The 18,020-nt window shown below is 35.8% G+C and overlaps 4 protein-coding genes across 7 annotated transcripts; 2 read left to right on the forward strand and 2 right to left on the reverse strand.

Moving 5' to 3' along the window:
- The first annotated feature begins 402 nt into the window (after positions 1-402).
- LOC111464952 (E3 ubiquitin-protein ligase rnf8-B-like) lies at positions 403-2,608 on the forward strand. Its single transcript, XM_023109242.1, has 5 exons — positions 403-690; positions 1,174-1,324; positions 1,469-1,535; positions 1,655-1,889; positions 2,223-2,608. Exons 1-5 carry the CDS (start codon positions 623-625, stop codon positions 2,431-2,433), a joined length of 732 nt encoding a protein of 243 aa, XP_022965010.1. The 5' UTR covers positions 403-622; the 3' UTR covers positions 2,434-2,608.
- An 856-nt stretch (positions 2,609-3,464) lies between these two features.
- LOC111464862 (T-complex protein 1 subunit beta-like) lies at positions 3,465-8,848 on the reverse strand. 4 transcript variants are annotated; one of them, XM_023109124.1, is made up of 14 exons: positions 8,714-8,848; positions 8,659-8,680; positions 8,434-8,464; positions 8,277-8,333; positions 8,137-8,202; positions 7,853-7,964; positions 7,556-7,684; positions 6,787-6,858; positions 6,525-6,640; positions 6,176-6,252; positions 5,424-5,909; positions 4,960-5,275; positions 3,902-4,085; positions 3,465-3,813 (listed from the first exon to the last, which is right to left on the reverse strand). In XM_023109124.1, exons 3-13 carry the CDS (start codon positions 8,437-8,439, stop codon positions 3,939-3,941), a joined length of 1,584 nt encoding a protein of 527 aa, XP_022964892.1. In that variant the 5' UTR covers positions 8,440-8,464; positions 8,659-8,680; positions 8,714-8,848; the 3' UTR covers positions 3,465-3,813; positions 3,902-3,938. The 4 variants fall into 4 exon arrangements, with proteins under 4 accessions (XP_022964892.1, XP_022964889.1, XP_022964891.1 ...); XM_023109121.1 differs by having other exon boundaries at positions 8,604-8,680; XM_023109123.1 differs by having other exon boundaries at positions 8,659-8,848.
- Positions 8,849-9,391: 543 nt separating this feature from the next.
- On the reverse strand, positions 9,392-11,828 carry LOC111464676 (pentatricopeptide repeat-containing protein At2g29760, chloroplastic). The gene has a single exon (XM_023108897.1). The coding sequence runs from the start codon at positions 11,793-11,795 to the stop codon at positions 9,594-9,596; it is 2,202 nt and encodes a 733-aa protein (XP_022964665.1). The 5' UTR covers positions 11,796-11,828; the 3' UTR covers positions 9,392-9,593.
- A 1,262-nt stretch (positions 11,829-13,090) lies between these two features.
- On the forward strand, positions 13,091-15,301 carry LOC111464893 (60S acidic ribosomal protein P0-like). Its single transcript, XM_023109174.1, has 5 exons — positions 13,091-13,400; positions 13,487-13,555; positions 14,049-14,147; positions 14,231-14,623; positions 14,945-15,301. The coding sequence occupies exons 1-5, from the start codon at positions 13,143-13,145 to the stop codon at positions 15,092-15,094; spliced, it is 969 nt and encodes a 322-aa protein (XP_022964942.1). The 5' UTR covers positions 13,091-13,142; the 3' UTR covers positions 15,095-15,301.
- Positions 15,302-18,020: the final 2,719 nt, after the last annotated feature.

The following is an 18,020-nucleotide window of genomic DNA, read 5'->3' on the forward strand; positions in this document are numbered from 1 at the left end:
TTGTAAGGTTAATAACCATTTAAAAATAATTTAAAACCTTTTTGGAGAAAAAAATAAAATTCTTTTAATTCTAGTGAATGGGAATGAGGACGTAATTTAATATTAGCCGCCATATTTAAAAACATTGGGCGTAGCCTGGTATTCCTATTAACCAATAAAAACTCGCCACGTCATTTAAATAAGCATAATCTTATTTCTTTGTGGGCCCTAACTGAATTGCTGGCGACACGTCATTGGCTAAATTGCCATTCAGTAGTGTGCTTTTGACTGTACGCGATTGCAGCCCAATAAACAATTAAAAAAAATAAAAAATGTCGAATCGTAATTAGTTCATGAAATGAGGGTAAGATTGTAAATTCACTACATTGTGATGATATTTATGAAAGAGAGCAGCTTTGAAACGGAGCTGAGAGAAACCGGCGTTTGCTTAGAGAGAATTTCTGCTCATAATATCTTTTGCGGATTTTTCCATTACGGGATTTTCCTTTCTTCCTTTTTCTGTTTGATTATGAGGATAATCTGTAGGGTTTCGCCTCGAGATTTTGATTCTACTTGATTCACTGATCGTTCGTTTGCTTTGGATTGAAACTGTGTTTTTGTTTTCCCGGGAAAATTCGACGCCATGGGAAAGCTTTCGTTCAAGGATTCGCTTAAAGCGCTTGAAGCCGATGTTCAGTATGCCAATACTCTGTAAGTCTTCTTCTCCTCTCTCTCTGCGAATCATAATTTTTGTTTTGTATGGATTTTTTATTGTTTCAGTAACCTTTTGGCCGACAAATCCCCCTTTAAATAAGCTGAGAATTAAGAAATTGAGTCCTCCATGTTTATTGCTTGATTTTCCTTGTTAACTCTTGTTTTCTCGCTCTGATTTTCTCCAGAAGATACATATTCTACTGTTGACTGTACAAGGAACTGTTTACTTCTTGAAACTGTCTACATTGTAGAATTTGGACAAGCAATATAAATATCCTTCAGTGAATTGCCGAAGCAAATTAAGAAAGATCTTTATTGCTGCAGTGGTGCTTAGTTTCAGTGATAGGAAAGAAATTTAATCGTTGATTGCTCTTTCTGTCGGCTGTGTAAAAGTTGAGCAGTAGGGAGTGTCAGATTGATAGTAGCTTCGTATGAATTAGCATTGGAAATTTGGTGATTGTTTATTCGTTTTGTTTGCAGTGCTTTAGACTGTCCAAGAGAGAGTGATGGGGCTTGTGTTCAAATGAGATTATCATACAGCCCTGCTGCTCCCTTTTTTCTTTTTCTTGTTCAATGGACTGATTGTTACCTTGCTGGTGCATTGGGGCTGTTAAGAATCCTTATCTATGTGGTATGTATGCCTTTTCATTTTGGTTCTGTTTGGCATTAATTACCAGTTGGGTATTGGTCTTAGTTTTGTGTGTTTATGTTGTCTTGATATTCCTTTTCCATTGAAGTCCCTTATCTTTACTTGTGCAACCATGCTATGATGCAGACTTATCCAGATGGAAAGACCACCATGGCCATTTATGAGCGTAAAGCTAGCATTAGAGAATTTTATGGTGAGTGAAATTTTGAGAGTGCAGCCTTAATGAATGAACTTTTACTTTATAAGTTTTGAATTCTCAACTTCTTGTTGTTTTCTGGTGGGGGTTTTAATGGATTGGCCTTCTCATCACAGTGGTAATCTTCCCTTCTCTTCTGCAACTTCAAAGGGGCATCACAGAATTGGAAGATAGAAAACAAAAAGAGGTCTGCAATGCCAGATACAAAAGAAGGGATGAAATTGGAAGGGGGAAACTCTCAGAAATCGACATAGAAAGAGAAAAGGAGTGTGGAATTTGCATGGAGATTAACACCATGGTTGTCTTGCCCAACTGCAACCATTCTTTGTGCTTGATGTGTTATCGAGACTGGTAAGAATTTGTCTGTGATTCCGTCATGTTTGGTAGTTTCTTTGGCAGAGTTCATAAGTGCTTTAAAGAGAGTAGATAAGTTTATTCTTCAGACGTGCCAAAAGTTATCCACTTTTAGGACCAGCAATATTTTTTTCAACATACAAAAAGACACCTGTCGTTAAGTGTTCTAGATAAAATGAATCATTTGGGTAAAATTGAATTCTCTGTTGGATCTGAAAAATCTTCTTACCCATCCTGATGTCTTTAGGTTGCATTTATTGCTAGCATTCTCAAGACCCTTCAATCTTACTGTGAATGACTAGAATCTTGTCTGTCTGTTTCATCCTTCAGGCGCAATCGTTCTCAGTCGTGTCCGTTCTGTCGGGATAGCCTCAAGAGAGTCAACTCCGGCGACCTCTGGATCTTCACAGATAAGAGTGAAATGATTGATCTAACTTCGATTTTGCAGGACAACCGCAAGAGACTATTTGCATACATTGAGAAGCTGCCATTGGTTGTTCCTGATCCAGTGTTTCTTCCTCTTGATTCTCATATTAGGTGAGAGAAGGAGGGACACCCTTTTCAATCTGTGAGTATTAGATGAACTTTCTGTATATATAATTATAGCTTGGTGAAGATCAGTTTGGAAATGTAAAAAGGTTTCTCTGCCTGATGTTAGGAAAGGATGTTGCTAATTTTCAGTTTTTTAGCTTATGAATGTGAATGCTTTTGGTTCACCCAATAGTCTCATTTCACCCTCCCATTAACCCATGCAAATCTTTATTCAAATATCAGAAAATGAAATTATTGATCAAGATATACATATGTTTATATAGCTGTGGATAAGGACAGATCTGTTTTGTAATCTTATACTTAGGTGGATCTGGATGTTATTTGTTAGGATATTTTTTGGTATATCCTTAAGATGTGTAGAAATGTAGTGATGAATTGGATATTAATTTAGATTTTATGTTTATAGGAACTCTAAATTTTTAATTTTGGCAGTAGTAGTTCTCTCAAATTCGGAAAGCTACTCATAGTGATTTTTTTATTGATATGATTGGGATTTTCATTTTCTCATCTTTATATCTTTATTCTATAATTTTTTTGCTACTTTGTTAGAAATTTGGAGAAAAAATAATTTTACTAAATATTTTTAAGTTGATTTTAAATAGATAAAGATCATAATTTATTTATGAAAATTTAGTGTGGTGGGACATAAATTGATTTTTTCTCGAAGGAGTAGATATTTAGGAATCAGAATTATTTGTACATTAAATAAAGGAAGCAAACAAATTTGACGATCAAAAAGCTTATGGCTATTGATGTGATGTGATATCAATCCAAAGTTTTGGTCAACCAATTGAAATTTATTAAATGTTATTAGACATAAAGTCGAACATTTTAAGATTAATTTGGCACTTTTTTCAAAATTAATATATTATTATGTACTTAATAATTGATACATGAATTATCTATTTGCCAAATCTAAAACCTAAAAGATTAATTTTGTAGTTCACTTGGAACACAGAAAAACTGTAAGATTAAAATGAAACTGAAGTTCAATGTTCAGATTCCAGAAGTTCAGAATAAATAAGAACTTTCTGCTGCACCTTTTTACCCTTTTTTCAAAAAAAAAAATTCAGAATCTGAGATAATTCTTGAACACCAGCATAAACATGCATCCACGAAGAACATAGAGAGGTCAGAACTCAAGGATAAGTTAGCCAAACCCAAAATATAACACGTTCCGGTGGCACCAGCAAGATCCAACAAAGGAAGGCAATTCATTTTGTGGCAGAGTGCTCCCCTCCACCGCAGTCTCATGAACTGAACTTTGCAGCATCCCCTCTAGTCAGCTGATGAGTGAATGGAAATACACCGACTGATCGAGGGAGTAAACGAAAAACCCAAAATTCTTGCAAGGAAATGAAACCTCCCCCTACAAAATCCAACCTTACATATAACATTCACAACAGAGCAGTGATGGCAATAATAGTAAATATGGCATGAGATAAGATAGTGCTTACAGAAGATGTCATTGCCACCCCACAACCATACACTGTTTTACATCCTATCTTCTCTCCTCCGAGGGGCACAGGTGATGATTTCATCAACTCTAAGAATCATCTCAGCTGCCTCTGTGGCAGAAAGCAATATGGCTTGCTTGACTTTGAATGATTCTGAAATGCCAAGTTCTGCCATATCTCCAACCTGTCATATATGATCATCACAATACGGGTTAGAGAGAGAATTATCGATATTATGAGACAAAATCAGAGGTAATCTCGACAATCTATTGATAAATTTTCAGTTCGCAGTCATATTGTAATAGCTCAAGCCCATCGCTTGCAGATATTGTCATTTTTTAGCTTCCCCACCCTTATAAAGAATGTTTTGTTCTCCTCCCTAACCGATGTGAGATCTCACAATCCACTCCCCTTAAGAATCCAGTGTCCTTGCTGACATTTGTTCCCTTCTCCAATCAATATGGGGCCCTCCAACTCACCCTCCCCCTTTCAGGGCCCAGTGTATGGCACATTGCCTCATGTTCACCCCCTTTGGAGCTTAGTCTCTTCACTGGCACATTGCCTCATGTTCACCCCCTTTGGAGCTTAGTCTCTTCACTGGCACATTGCCCGGTATCTGGCTCTGATACTATTTGTAACGGCAAAAGCCCACTGCTAGCAGATATTGTCTTTTTTGGGCTTCCCCACAACGTTTTTTTAAAACGGGTCTACTAGGAAGAGGTTTCCACAACCTTATAAAAAATGCTTCATGCTCCTCCCCAACCGATGTGGGATCTGAGATACCATTTGTAACGGCACAAGCCCACCGCTAGCAGATATTGTCCTTTTTGGGCTTTCCCTCAAGGTTTTTTAAAACGTGTCTGTTGAGCTTCAATATTATAACATGACAAAATTTGTGTTACTAACGATCAATTAAATAACAGAACAAGCGAGAGGAATAAGAAAATCATGAAGGACTGCATCTTCCTGAATACGATGTGTACTTACTGCAACAGTTACTTTATAGCAATTGAGTTATTATTATTCCTAAATTTAGTAATATCTTCCTGAAAACTTACTGATCCAGATATGACATCGATCCCTGCATTGCAATCTTCCTTGTGATGCTCAGCCCGGAGCTGTGCGACCAAGTCGGCACTATCCAACCCAGCATTATCAGCAATGATCGTTGGAATAGCCTGTAAAGCCCGTGAAAACGCTTCAATAGCATGCGATTTCTTCCCAGGGGTCTTCCTAGCTAACTCATCCACTTTCTTTGACATAATCATCTCGGGCCATCCGCCTCCAAGAAGGACCCTGCTGTCATTGACTGTCTGAGACAATACACACAAGGCATCGTGCAGAGACCTTTCAGCCTCATCAAGGACGTGATGGCTGGCAAAGAACAAAAACACGACATAGCACCATCAAAACATATAACATTGCAAATGAAACAGCTTCAAGACAAGAACGTAAATTCAAATATGACCACGAATAATCACCCTAAAATGAGAAATAAAATCTATCGGTTTTTTCAGAATACCTTGCACCCCTCAGCACAATTGTACAAGCCTGACCCATTCCCACACCTGAAAAATGGATCAGTTTGTCCTCGCCAATCATAATCTCCTCAATCAACTTGCAATATCCAAGTTTCACAGATTCGGGATTGTCAAAAGTTGAAGCAATTTCACCACCAGTTACTAAAGCCAAACGCTCTATGCCATCAAAATCAGCATGCTCAATGGCGAGTATTCCAGCATCTGCAAATAGTTCCTCTGGGAAATTGTAGATCAACTGCCTATTAACAAAGCAGTTGATTCCATGACCAATTATCTTCTTTACCTTCTCTCGCATTTTTTCCTTTTCAGCACCTTCGATCTCAGCAACCCTTGACATTGAGTCAACACGAACTCGGGCACCATAAATCTTAACTTTGTCAGTGTCCATAGCAGTATTTGCCACTAAAATTTTGGCATTCTCTATGCGTTTCGGTTGGCCAATACCAATTTTCTTGTCAAGAATAAACCTGCTCAGAAAATACAATCTCGTATTTTAAACATCAATAACTTTCCAAAGAGGACAAAAAATATTTCTAAATGTAGCAAGTATGCTTGTATAGCAAGAGCATTTTTCAGAAAAAAACATTCCTGAATTGCGTCAATTTAAATAATTAGATCACTTGATGAAATAGTTTTCGAATGATCCTCCAGGTTTCTTAAGAATTTGCAACACAAGATGCAACAAATATGCATTAGCTTCAAACTTGTTATAATACAAAAAACAAAAACCTACCCTTCATCTAAAAAGGAATCCTTCAATGATCCTCCAGGTTTCTTGATAATTTGAATCGACTCTAAGTTTGTGCTCCCCTGCAATTTTAACAAGGTAAAAATCAAATAGAACACACATCCAAAGGTGTGGAATATTAGACACACCAACACAACATGTAGACAGATACACATTATTTAAAATGTCCTTCCCTCTCTCTCGGACACACACATGAACATAGAATTTATTACGATGAGGAACAGTACCCATCAAATAGCAGCAATAAACATCATGATATTTCAACTTGCAATCAAACTTGTTCCTACATAATTTTAACCCAAAGCCCAACATATAGATAAGAGTGAGCATTCACCTTTAGCCTCATTACAGCATCTACTGCCAATTGAGCAAAATGTTCTTTGTCTTGTGATAGAATTTTGGAACAAAGAGTAGTCATTGCAATCTTCATCAAGTCTGATTTAAATTTCTCTGAAAAAGGGCAACCGCAACTTCCGATTACACAGTTTTAGTATCATAAAAGATCTGAAATTTATAGTCTGTGTAAAAAAATATATTTAACAGTCTCATGCAAGATAAGGAGAGGTTAAAATGATAGGAAGAAATGGGCGTATTACCTAAATCTGCTTTATTATCCACCACTTTCCCTAGTAAAGCATTACGAGCACATTCTGCAGCCATTCTGTAACCTGAAAGTTTCAAATGAACCATGACAAGCTTAATCAACTTATACACATCACAAAGGTAGAAAGTACCAGGAAAAAAAAAACAAAATAATCAATCTAGTTTCCACATAACGAAAAAGGGGAGAAAGAGAAAGGAGGTGATGTCCTGCATGCATACACACACACATAGAGACGAGGCATAATCATTAGAGAGATATTCCATTAAGACAACATGATGCTGAGATTTTTGTACAATAGCATAACACGGGCATACAACACAATATTCAATCTTCAAAAGGGAAGGAGTTCCAAATTCAAACTTCATAAAAATAGAAATAAAAATGTGGACGGCAAAACCACCCTACTTTTGCCATTAGGGTCGGGAATACCCTATTTCTGCAAGTCCCCAGGGAAGATTTAATTGGGAGTGAGCATGGAACAGAGAAAAACAGAAAGAGTGGGTCAACTCATGCAACGAGGAGAAGAAAAAAGGAGAACAATGGTCCAGGCTTTAAGCTTAATATTTATGTCTTTTCATGCATCCAAAACTAGAATTGCTATTGAAAGATAAAGGCACCAATTACCATCCTAACGGGATCCCCACCTATACTAGAAAAACAAAATAACATGTTATCACCTTGCAAAACACGGCCACAGCATACAAACTCATACTTTGAATGTCTATATAGTAATGTAAATATTAAAATAGTCAGAAACAAACCTTCTATAATTGTCATTGGGTGAATCTTTGAAGCAACCAACTTTTCTGCTTCCTTTAAAAGTTCTCCAGCCAAAACAACAACTGAGGTTGTGCCGTCACCCACTTCATCATCTTGAACTTTTGAAATATCTTAACCTTGTAGTTAAAGATTCTCCATTTAAAGCCATAAAAAGGGCACAACTTCGAGTAAAATAAATAAATGAAGCATCCATAAATAGAATTATACGAACTTGTGCAACTATAGTAGTGAAGAAATTTCTTCGAGTATAAACACGTTAAACACTAAAAAAAGGATACCGACAAGAACTTTGGCAGCCGGGTTATCAATATGGAGGGATTTTAAAATGGTGGCACCATCATTGGTGACAGTGACTTGCCGTCCTCTGCCAGTAGACTGGAGAATTTTATCCTGGAAGGTATTATATTCACAGTCATGGAATAGTCTAAAGATAAGAAATAAAGACCACAAATCGTCACGTTGATGTCAGTTTATATTTTTTCCCCTGTAGGACTGAACGATTAAGGGTGGATTTATTTTGTGGTTTCTCAATCTCTACTCAAAGTAAAGGAGTGGAACTTACCATCCCCTTTGGTCCTAATGTTGTCTTAACCAAATCAGCAATCGCCATAGCGCCAATGAATGATGCCTATAAAAATGATCAAAAGAAATTAAACATCGGAACGGGAAAAGGGTTTATAAAACAAAATTTGAAAAACTTACCATTCTAGCACGCTCTCCCTTCTCTTCGCTCGCTTCATCTTTCAGAAGTTTATCGACCTAAAAATTTCAAAATTCATGTAACCAGAAAAAGAACGATAACATACTCAATGAGCAATGAAAAGTAAGATCAAAATGTAGTATCTAGGAACTAGCTTACCGCCATGGAAATGATGAAAACTGAGACCTAGCTGTAGAATGAAGTACACCGCTCAGTCAATTAAACGAAATCGAAATGGAATATATGCAGAGCCAATGAAAAATGGGAAACAGATTTAAACAAAGACAACAAAACCCTAACCCTAAGGTCATTAAACCCTAAGATCTTACCGGATAAAATTGTTAGGAGAAAATTCAACAAACAAAGAGTGATTAAAGTGTGGACCTCAACGAAAGAATGCTTGCGGTAGAATACAAGGGCGGCGCCGTCGCAGTTGCGGCAGAGATGGAGAAGAATGAGTCGGGTGGGCCGGTGAAGATGCTTATGGTTCGCTACGGTGGCCTGGAAGGGAGAAAAATGGAGGACAGTGAAGAGGTGGGGGAAGGTTACTGGACAGGACTAGGGCTTTTTATTGGCTTCTTTATTGTTTACTACCTTCAATAAGTGTGTATTTGAAATTATGATTTTTAATATTTAAAATTGAAAAATATGTGTTGTAATATTGAAATTTATTTTATTTATTTATTATTTTTTTTTTTTTTACAAAATATAGTTAAACATTTTAATTATATAGCTGGCAGGCTCACGTGTCTACGGAGAAAGTTTTCGAACCCTTATAATGAATGTTTTGTTCTTCTCTTCATCTGATGTGGGATCTTACAATTCACTCTCTAGAGGCAACACCCTCTCTAGCACACCGCTCGGTGTCGGGCTTTGATATTATTTATCCAAGGCAACCGCTAGCAGATATTGTCCGTTTTGGCTCGTTACGTATCACCACTAATCTCATGGTTTCTACACACCTTTATAAAAAATGTTTTGTTTCTCCCTCTGATCGATATGATATTTCACATAATACGTGCTCAATCCCTACAAAATTAAATGAGAAATTTTATGTAAAGAGAATGAAAAGAGGGGTCGGGACAGTGACAGAGTTGAATACGACATTCCGTACATTCCGTAACTCAACAAAATGGGATTACACGGTAGAATTACATATTTGGGAGTGAAATGTACGATTGGTTCTATATCCATACTTGTCATAATCTACAATACAGTTGAATAAGAAAGGTTTCCAAATTACTACTCATTTAAGAGATCATACCTTCCTAGTTAGTTGTGAATACTCAGTTTACAACAAATCCATTCTTTTGCTGCTTTTACCAATAATCCATACACGAGCAATGACCGTCTCGAAAATGATGGAATCGATATCGATCTTGCACTAATATATCTCGGTTGTAAACTCTAGATATGAGCTTAGCGACTTCATGACAGTCTCCACAAATCCGAAGATTCTTCACAACTCGAATTGGTTGAGATGGAGCCAAACTGATAAGCCCGAACGCGATGGCTAACTTCTCGCTGTGAAGGCTCAAGGCATGTTCCTTGACGTCGTCCTCTTCGATCAGCTGGAGAAGATGGGATTTGTTTGGTTCGTACCCAACTGATTTTAGTTTTGCTGCAATCTCGTCCAGCTTCGAGTAGATGTCCCGGGATAACGGGTGGGAATTATCGCCAACTAGAAACTCGTGGACAATGCCGTTGACTTCTACCGAGCTACAACCTGGCTCCTTTTTCAGTTCAGAATCTCTCATTAGTTTCCTCAACTCAGAAACCTTATCCCATCTTCCTGTTTTGGCATATACGTTAGATAAAAGTATAATAGCACCATGATTCCTAGGCTCCAACTTGAGCAATTGGTCACTAGCCAACTCTGCAAGCTCAACATTCATATGAAGGCTGCAGGCACCAAGCAAAGCACCCCAAACCGAGGCGCTTGGAGTTGTAGGCATTTCATTGATCAACTCCATAGCTTCTTCAAGAAACCCGGCACGGCCGAGAATATCAACCATACAAGCGTAATGTTTCGTTCCCGGCACAACCCCATAAACTGGCTCCATTTCATGGAAAAGTGCTCGTCCCTCGTCGACTAATCCAGCATGGCTGCAGGCACACAGTAGATTCGTAAATGTCACATCGTTCGGCTTCACCTTAGCTTCCTGCATTTTGAAGAACAGTTCGATCGCCGCCTTCCCACGGCCGTGCATTCCCAAGCCAGCAATCATGGCACTCCAAACATACACATCTTTCTCCTCCACTGCATAGAACACCTCAAGAGCTTTCTCCAAAGCACCACATTTAGCATACATGTCTATAAGAGAAGTAATTAAATGACCGTTTAGATTTATCCCTTCCCTCTTTATGTACACATGAATCCACCCACCCAAATCAATTGCCCCCAATTGAGCACAGGCTGACAGAGAACTGACCAGAGTGACTTCATCGGGCTTGGCAATCTTACTAAGCTGCAGCTCATTAAAAGTGGCCAAAGCCTCCTTAGGCTTACCATTTCGTTCATAAGCAGATATGAGAGCATTCCAAGCAGCAATTTCTTTCACAGGCATTTCATCAAACACCTTCCGAGCAGCATTGAAATCGCCCATTTTCGCATACCCATCAAGCATGGTAGTCCAAGAGAAGACATCTCTTTCAGGCATTTCGTCGAACAGCTTCTCTGCATCGCCAATGCTTCCACATTTAGTATACATGTCGAGCATGGCGTTACACAGAGTTAAATCCACACTAATTTCTTTCCTTTCAATGTACGAACAAACCCACCTCCCAAACTCCAAATCCAACTTCTTCGCACAAGCAGATAAAACACCCACCATTGTTACAGAGTTGGGCATCACATTCGCCCCCTCCATTTTCAAGAACAACTCCAATGCATCTTCTGGACAATTCCCCTGAGCAAAAGCCGAGATCATCGAATTCCAAGACACCACATCTTTGCAAGAAATACCCTCAAACAATCGCTCAGCCATATTCAAATCCCCACACGCCCCATAGAATCGCACAAGCGAATTAAGAATATACTGATCCATACCAAGCGACAACTTAATCGCCATTCCATGAACAGCTCTGCCGACCCGCGACGCTTTTAGCTCCGAAGCGGCCTTGATGACAAACGGGAAAGTGAAATTGTTGGGCAAATCGTCACATTCATCAAGCAAGGCCAGAAATATCACGAAACTCTGAAAAGGGTCGGCGCTGGAAGCGTAAGCTCGAATGAGGGTGTTCCAAGTGTAGAGATTTGGATGGGGAATTTGGTCGAACACATCACGGGCATACTCAAGAGTGGAGGAGGACTTAAGAGCAGAGGCTGCGATGAGCTTGCTGGCGGAGAAGGGGTCGAAGAAGAGGCCGGTACGAAGCATCTGAGCGTGAACTTGCTTCAATTGCTTGCCGCTTGAACATTGATCGATTGTTGAGAGAATTTGGTGGTTTCTGAAATGAAGATTGTTGTCTGCGATTGAGCGATTCGGGAGAGAAACCAGTGGAGCGCTTAGAGTTTCCATAGCCCATTAACGAAACCAATGAGCCGCTTTTTCACTCTAGTCGTTTATAAAGAAACATAAAACATTAATAAACAACCCCATAATGTATTATTTAATTTTAATAATAAAGTGTAGCAAGACATATTAGGTTTGAAATAAAATGTTGGTTTTTTTTTTTTTTTTTTTAAATGCTCAAATTAATTAATTTTAATTAATAACACGTCGACTTTTAATTATTAACAATAACACACCTAATATTATTATTTTTATATTATATTATTATATTAAAAAACTATATACTTATTACTACTTTTATCTCTACTTTTATTTTTATTTTATTTTTTTATTATTATTATAACCCATCAACTTCCAATTTTATTTCTTTTCATGTATTGATATATATTTTTATTATACATACGAAAATAGTTGCGAGTGTTCAACTTTTACTCGGCTCTTTACAAGCTTTCAAGTTTATTTCTGTTCATCTTATTGCTCTCTGTAAGCTTCCAATTTTATTTTTCTTCATGTTATTATTTTTATTATATCGTGATAAAATACTTGTGAATATTCAACTTGTAAATCTACAATTTTACAAAGTTGTAGTGTGTTATTTGAAAATTTCAATACTTATAACAATTTAATCTTGTGTCGTGGAAATGATTGAATTTACTCTTTAACTCATAAAAAGAACGGTGTAGTGGTTGTGCTCTGATCTGAGAAAAGCGTCAATAAAAAATTTTATTCAAATTACGCTTGGTGAGTGGAATATGTCAAGTTTGATTGAACCACACGGTAAAATTACTGTGTTATATCTTCTAATTATTTTCTATTTAATTTTCTAATGCATGTTATAAGTTTTCACAATTTTATATGGTTTTGAATTGAATTATTTTCATATACTTTATTTTATATATATATATATATATTCACTCGCATTTATTTTATAAGTTTAGTTCGGAAATTTATAGATTTGTATTATATGGTCGAGTATTAATAGTTTTTAGTATTTAATAAATTATTAAAATTTAAAATTTATATCAAATAATTATTTGACATATTAAAAAAATTAAATTAAAATGTTCTATTAAAGATATAATAAACTGAAATTTGGCATTTAATCTGACGTTAAATGGAGAAAGAACGATTCTCTAGGCATCATGGTATTCTCGGGATCCAAACAAATAAAAAATAAAATAAAATAAAATAATAAATAATAAATAAGTGGGCCCTTAACTAAGCCCGCGAAACCACAGTCCCATATATATTCATGCAACGATCCCTTCTCCGTCATTGCATCTCCCATTAGGGTTTCCTTTTCCGGCGAAATCGTAAGAATCCTCTCTGAGAATCTCTCCCCCGTCTGCCGCCATGGTTGTCAAGCCCACCAGAGCTCAAAAGAAGACGCAGTACGACAAGAAACTCTGCCGCCTCCTGGAAGAGTACTCACATGTCCTCATCGTCGGCGCCGACAATGTTGGCTCCAATCAGCTTCAGAGTATTCGCAAGGGTCTTCGAGGCGATTCCATTATCCTCATGGGTAAGAACACTATGATGAAACGCTCCATAAGAATCCATTCTGAAAAGACTGGTAATTCCGCCGTCATGAACCTCCTCCCCCAACTTGTGGTACGGATTCCAATCTCTCTAACTCGATTTTGATTTTGATTTTGTCTCTTGTTGATTTGAACGAGCTTTCTTCGATCGATGTTTAGGGAAACGTGGGTTTGATCTTCACTAAAGGCGATTTGAAGGAAGTGAAGGAAGAGGTCGCCAAGTACAAGGTATTGTGTTTGGATTTTATTTTATTTCATTTCCACTTTCTGCTCTGTGCTGTGATTTCCATGCCGGCTTTTACCCATACATTGCCTAATGCTAGATTTGTAGTTTCCTTAAAAGTTATGTGCCCTATTCTGAGCTATTATTGTTCTCATAGAGAGTTATCGATATAAATACAATGTATTGGTAATTAGTTCGCGATGGTAACTTTATAATGGTTTTTTTTATAGAACTGAATTGATCATTGAGAAATGCAGAAGAGTCTAATGAAATTGCATAGCCCATCCGTTCTGAAGGTCTAATGAAATTGCATATCAAATGTAATATGCCTTCAGTCCACGGTTCTCCAAAGTTTGGTTGTGTTGGAATGTTTGCAAGCAGTTTGTTCTATCAAATTTGTTCTTTAGAGCCCCAATGTGGCGGCAACCTTGAATAATTTCTCCGCGTAATTGCCATATTTGTACAAGTTTTATATATGGTATGCATTTATGGAAACAGGTGGGAGCCCCAGCCCGTGTTGGCCTTATTGCACCGATTGACGTGATTGTTCCCCCAGGAAACACTGGACTCGATCCTTCCCAGACATCTTTCTTTCAGGTTTCTTATGTGAACTAGTTACCTCCAATTTTAAACCGTTCAATTTGGAAAAGGGTCTCAACTTAAGAGTTGAATGATCTCAGGTGCTGAACATCCCAACAAAGATTAACAAAGGCACAGTGGAAATCATCACTCCTGTGGAGCTAATCAAGAAAGGAGACAAAGTTGGTTCATCCGAGGCTGCGCTCCTCTCTAAGCTTGGGATTAGACCCTTCTCTTACGGTCTAATTGTTGTCTCTGTCTATGACAATGGCTCTGTTTTCGACCCAGAGGTGCTTGATCTTACAGAGGAAGATCTTCTTGAGAAATTCCTTTCTGGGGTTTCCATGGTTGCCTCTTTGTCTCTCGCTGTGTCTTTCCCAACTCTTGCAGCTGCTCCCCACATGCTTATCAATGCATATAAGAATCTTCTCGCTGTTGCTGTCGCCACTGAATATTCATTCCCCCAGGCTGATGAAGTCAAAGAATTCTTGAAGGTTCGTAAGCCTTCAGCTTTCTTAAACTCCTCAATATATCGTAAATGCTTAGATATAGTTCTATTTAGATTTCTGTTTTGGGCTGATAAAGTTTTATTTTGATCTTTTTAATTACTTTCAAACTTTCTATATTAGACATTATAAGTTCCTGCTAACCTTTTCAAATGGCATATTTTTAGTGGGATCCACTTACCTTAGGCATTTTAGCATTTTAGCAGGGTTCATTTATTCATTAGATGCAGTAGAAATGAACTAGAAATAAAGCGTATTGAAAACAAAATGGTATATGACTTATTTGGTATGGTGGTGGAAAAATGGTAGGATCCAAGCAAGTTTGCAGCTGCAGCAGCTCCTGCTGCAGGCGACGAGTCTGGAGGCGCCTCAGCAGCTGCTGCCCCCGCTGAGGAAGAAAAGGCGGCAGAACCAGAGGAAGAGTCCGACGGGGATATGATCATGGGCCTGTTTGATTGAGTTCATTCACAATCGACGGACCCATCAACAGTTAAGAAAATTGTTTTAACCCATCTAGTTTTATGTTTTTTGATTTTATATGCTCGGAGACATTTTCAGTTGGTTTGTCAAATTTGTGGTGTGGATTTGGTGGTTTTTATTTGTTCGTCTTGAGCTTGAACCACACATTTTGTCATGATTGGTCGTTGAGTGGTTGCTCCTTTTTAACGTTAGCACTTTACTTTATTTGCTCTACTCAACTTGTCCATTTTTAAAACGTGTTGTGCTCAACCCTGTCCAAGTCTTCACGACCACAAAAATAGTTTATGCAAGCTCTTATATATATATAAATATATATAAATATATATATACACACACATATACATATACTAGGAAAAAATTCATTTGCAGAGAATTTGATCCTGTGAATTTATCAGGTTAATTTTTGCGTGAAATTCTTGGTTTAAATATTTCTTACAAGAATTGATTTTATGAATTTTTGAATTAATTTGTTTTGCAGGGAATATGATTTTCTAATCCCTACAAAAATAATAATAAATAAATAAAAAATTTGGTAAGAATAAAAAATATTTGAAGCGGAAAAAGGAAAGATGTAGTAGGTGGTGGTAGAAGATGAAGGAAAGGAAATTCCTTTTTAAGAAAGTGAGTAAATATTAAAAAGAAAAACATAATAATAATAATAATAATAAAACAAAAAGAGAGATAAAAAGAAAAGAGGATTTATTGAAAAAACATGAATAATTGATATCGTCTATTTTTCCTTTTTGTTCCCCACTTCTTCCTCCTCTCACAACCTTCACCATTTCTTCTTATAAATCACATTTTCCTTTTACCACATTCTTGTTTCCTTTTATTAGGAAATCACCCACACATCAATTTAAATACAACAAAATTTCGACTCAACAATAATAATTTTCTTAATTACAATATTTCTAATTTCAACTAATTTCCCATATTATATCTCTAAATCTACATTATTATTTTTTTTAGTCTTTTTTTTTTTTATAGTTTAGATCTTTATGAGTTTATTTATTTAATGATTAATTACAAATTTAATTCAAAGTTATTGATTTATTTTTATTTATGTTATTTGTCCCCACCACTTGCCCTTACAGAGGGCAATGCCTTTGGATATTTTCATTTTGGAGCCTAATGTTCCCTTACATTTTTCCCATTCTCACATCAACTATTTTCATTTTTTTTTAATAAATATAATTCAAAGATTTTTTCTTTAGAATATGTAATTGAAATCTAATTTAATCATGTCACGTTTGTTATGATTTGAATTATTCTATATATATATATAGAAAACTCAAAAAACGAAATTATTATCAACCAAATTTAAAATCTAAATTTAAAAACTTACTAAAAATTAAAAGATAATAATTGAACGATTAAAAAGCAAAATAAATATAATGATAACAAGACAATGTACTCGATAAGACTGTGACCGACCGATATTTTGAGAGGGAAAAAAAATGATAGAAAGTTGTGAAATTGAGAGAAAGAGATAAGGGCCTTGGCGTGGCATTGGTGTCTACAACTCATTGTCTCTCACCTCATTTTCTTCCTAATTTGCCCTTTTCCTCAATTTCTATTGGTCGGTCATAATTTAATTTCTCATAATTCCATTATTTTTAAAAAATTCAATTTTAAATTATATTAATAAATAATATTAAAATCATTTATTAAATTATCTTCCTAGGTTCTACATTGTCGGCTCTAACCATAAAAAAAAGTGGGTTCGGTGAAAAAGCGTGTAAAAAGTCCACCTCAATATTTAGCTATAATCCTAACAATTAGATAGGTCCATTTTACCCCTCATACCTCGGGATGGAACTATAATATTTAAACTAAAAACTATGTTTGAATTTTTTTTAATAATTAAATATTGTAAATATTGCTTTGTTCTCCTCTTTACCCGATGCGAGATCGAATATTTTTTTAAAAGAATAATAAACGGATTTTTTTTTTTTTGTGAATACCCACCTCGATCAAAATAAATGAGCAATTTTAAAGGGAATCTGCTCGTAGATATAGATTAGTTTTTTTGGTATGACATTTAATTACCATATAACCCGCAAACGAGGTGTTTCTCTCTCTATGTCATCGTGAAAACGACGACCAAATCACTAAATAACTTCTCGATTTCTACAAGAGAAAAAATTACATCTTATTACCCCCATCTAGTAGTTAAAAGTGAAATTTGGGATAACTTTTGAGGGACAATTTGGACATTTGGCCACCTAAAATGTCACATTCTTAGTGTACTTGGTTGTAGTTATTGAGATATAATGAAGCATTAAATCAAAACCCATTTCTTTAATTTCTTCCTTCTTCTTACCAAATATTCTTTACCATTTATTTGTCACTTTACATAAACTACTTATATTAAAATAAGTACGACCTTATCTAAAGTTATATCGTAGTTTCCTTACCTAACAAAAACAAAATTAACGATCATAAAACATTGAAAAATATAATATATTTAATAAATTAGGTAGAATTACGTCAATTGATAAATGTATAATTTTTCGTATTAATTTATAAAAATATATATTTGATAATCCTTTCCAAATACTTAACATAAGTGAAAATTGTTCTAAATTATTTTTGTAACGAGATATCGTGGGAAGAATCATAATAACGATCAATAAATAATGAACCCAACTCGACCATAAAATTTTTTAGTTGAGTTTGTTTAGAGTTATATTAAAAAATATATATATATATTCTAAAACTTCCAACATTTCAATAATACTTTTAAAATTTTAAATAAAATTTAAAAAATAACTTTGTCGTTAGTGTTTTTTTTAATGAAAATTGTTAGTAATTTATTTTAAAAAACATCCTTCAAATTTAAAAAAATTTCATTAACACCATTTAGTTTATTTAAAAAAGTAAAAAAAAAAAAAAAAAAAAACAA

This window comes from Cucurbita moschata, unplaced genomic scaffold, assembly GCF_002738365.1.
Source record: "Cucurbita moschata cultivar Rifu unplaced genomic scaffold, Cmos_1.0 Cmo_Scf00031, whole genome shotgun sequence".
Classification (NCBI taxonomy): domain Eukaryota; kingdom Viridiplantae; phylum Streptophyta; class Magnoliopsida; order Cucurbitales; family Cucurbitaceae; genus Cucurbita; species Cucurbita moschata.

What these genes read in the sequence shown, in the direction of transcription:
- LOC111464952 (XM_023109242.1), top strand. Translation starts at nt 623, where the DNA reads ATGGGAAAGCTTTCGTTCAAGGATTCGCTTAAAGCGCTTGAAGCCGAT. An exon ending in TAAGAATCCTTATCTATGTG is followed by an intron (nt 1,325 to 1,468) that starts GTATGTATGCCT and finishes GCTATGATGCAG; the next exon opens with ACTTATCCAGATGGAAAGAC. An exon ending in TTGATGTGTTATCGAGACTG is followed by an intron (nt 1,890 to 2,222) that starts GTAAGAATTTGT and finishes TTCATCCTTCAG; the next exon opens with GCGCAATCGTTCTCAGTCGT.
- LOC111464862 (XM_023109124.1), bottom strand. An exon ending in CATTAGGACCAAAGGGGATG is followed by an intron (nt 7,965 to 8,136) that starts GTAAGTTCCACT and finishes AATACCTTCCAG; the next exon opens with GATAAAATTCTCCAGTCTAC. An exon ending in TCGATGTCATATCTGGATCA is followed by an intron (nt 4,086 to 4,959) that starts GTAAGTTTTCAG and finishes CATATATGACAG; the next exon opens with GTTGGAGATATGGCAGAACT.
- LOC111464676 (XM_023108897.1), bottom strand. Translation starts at nt 11,795, where the DNA reads ATGGAAACTCTAAGCGCTCCACTGGTTTCTCTCCCGAATCGCTCAATC.
- LOC111464893 (XM_023109174.1), top strand. Translation starts at nt 13,143, where the DNA reads ATGGTTGTCAAGCCCACCAGAGCTCAAAAGAAGACGCAGTACGACAAG. An exon ending in ACCTCCTCCCCCAACTTGTG is followed by an intron (nt 13,401 to 13,486) that starts GTACGGATTCCA and finishes ATCGATGTTTAG; the next exon opens with GGAAACGTGGGTTTGATCTT. An exon ending in CCCAGACATCTTTCTTTCAG is followed by an intron (nt 14,148 to 14,230) that starts GTTTCTTATGTG and finishes GAATGATCTCAG; the next exon opens with GTGCTGAACATCCCAACAAA.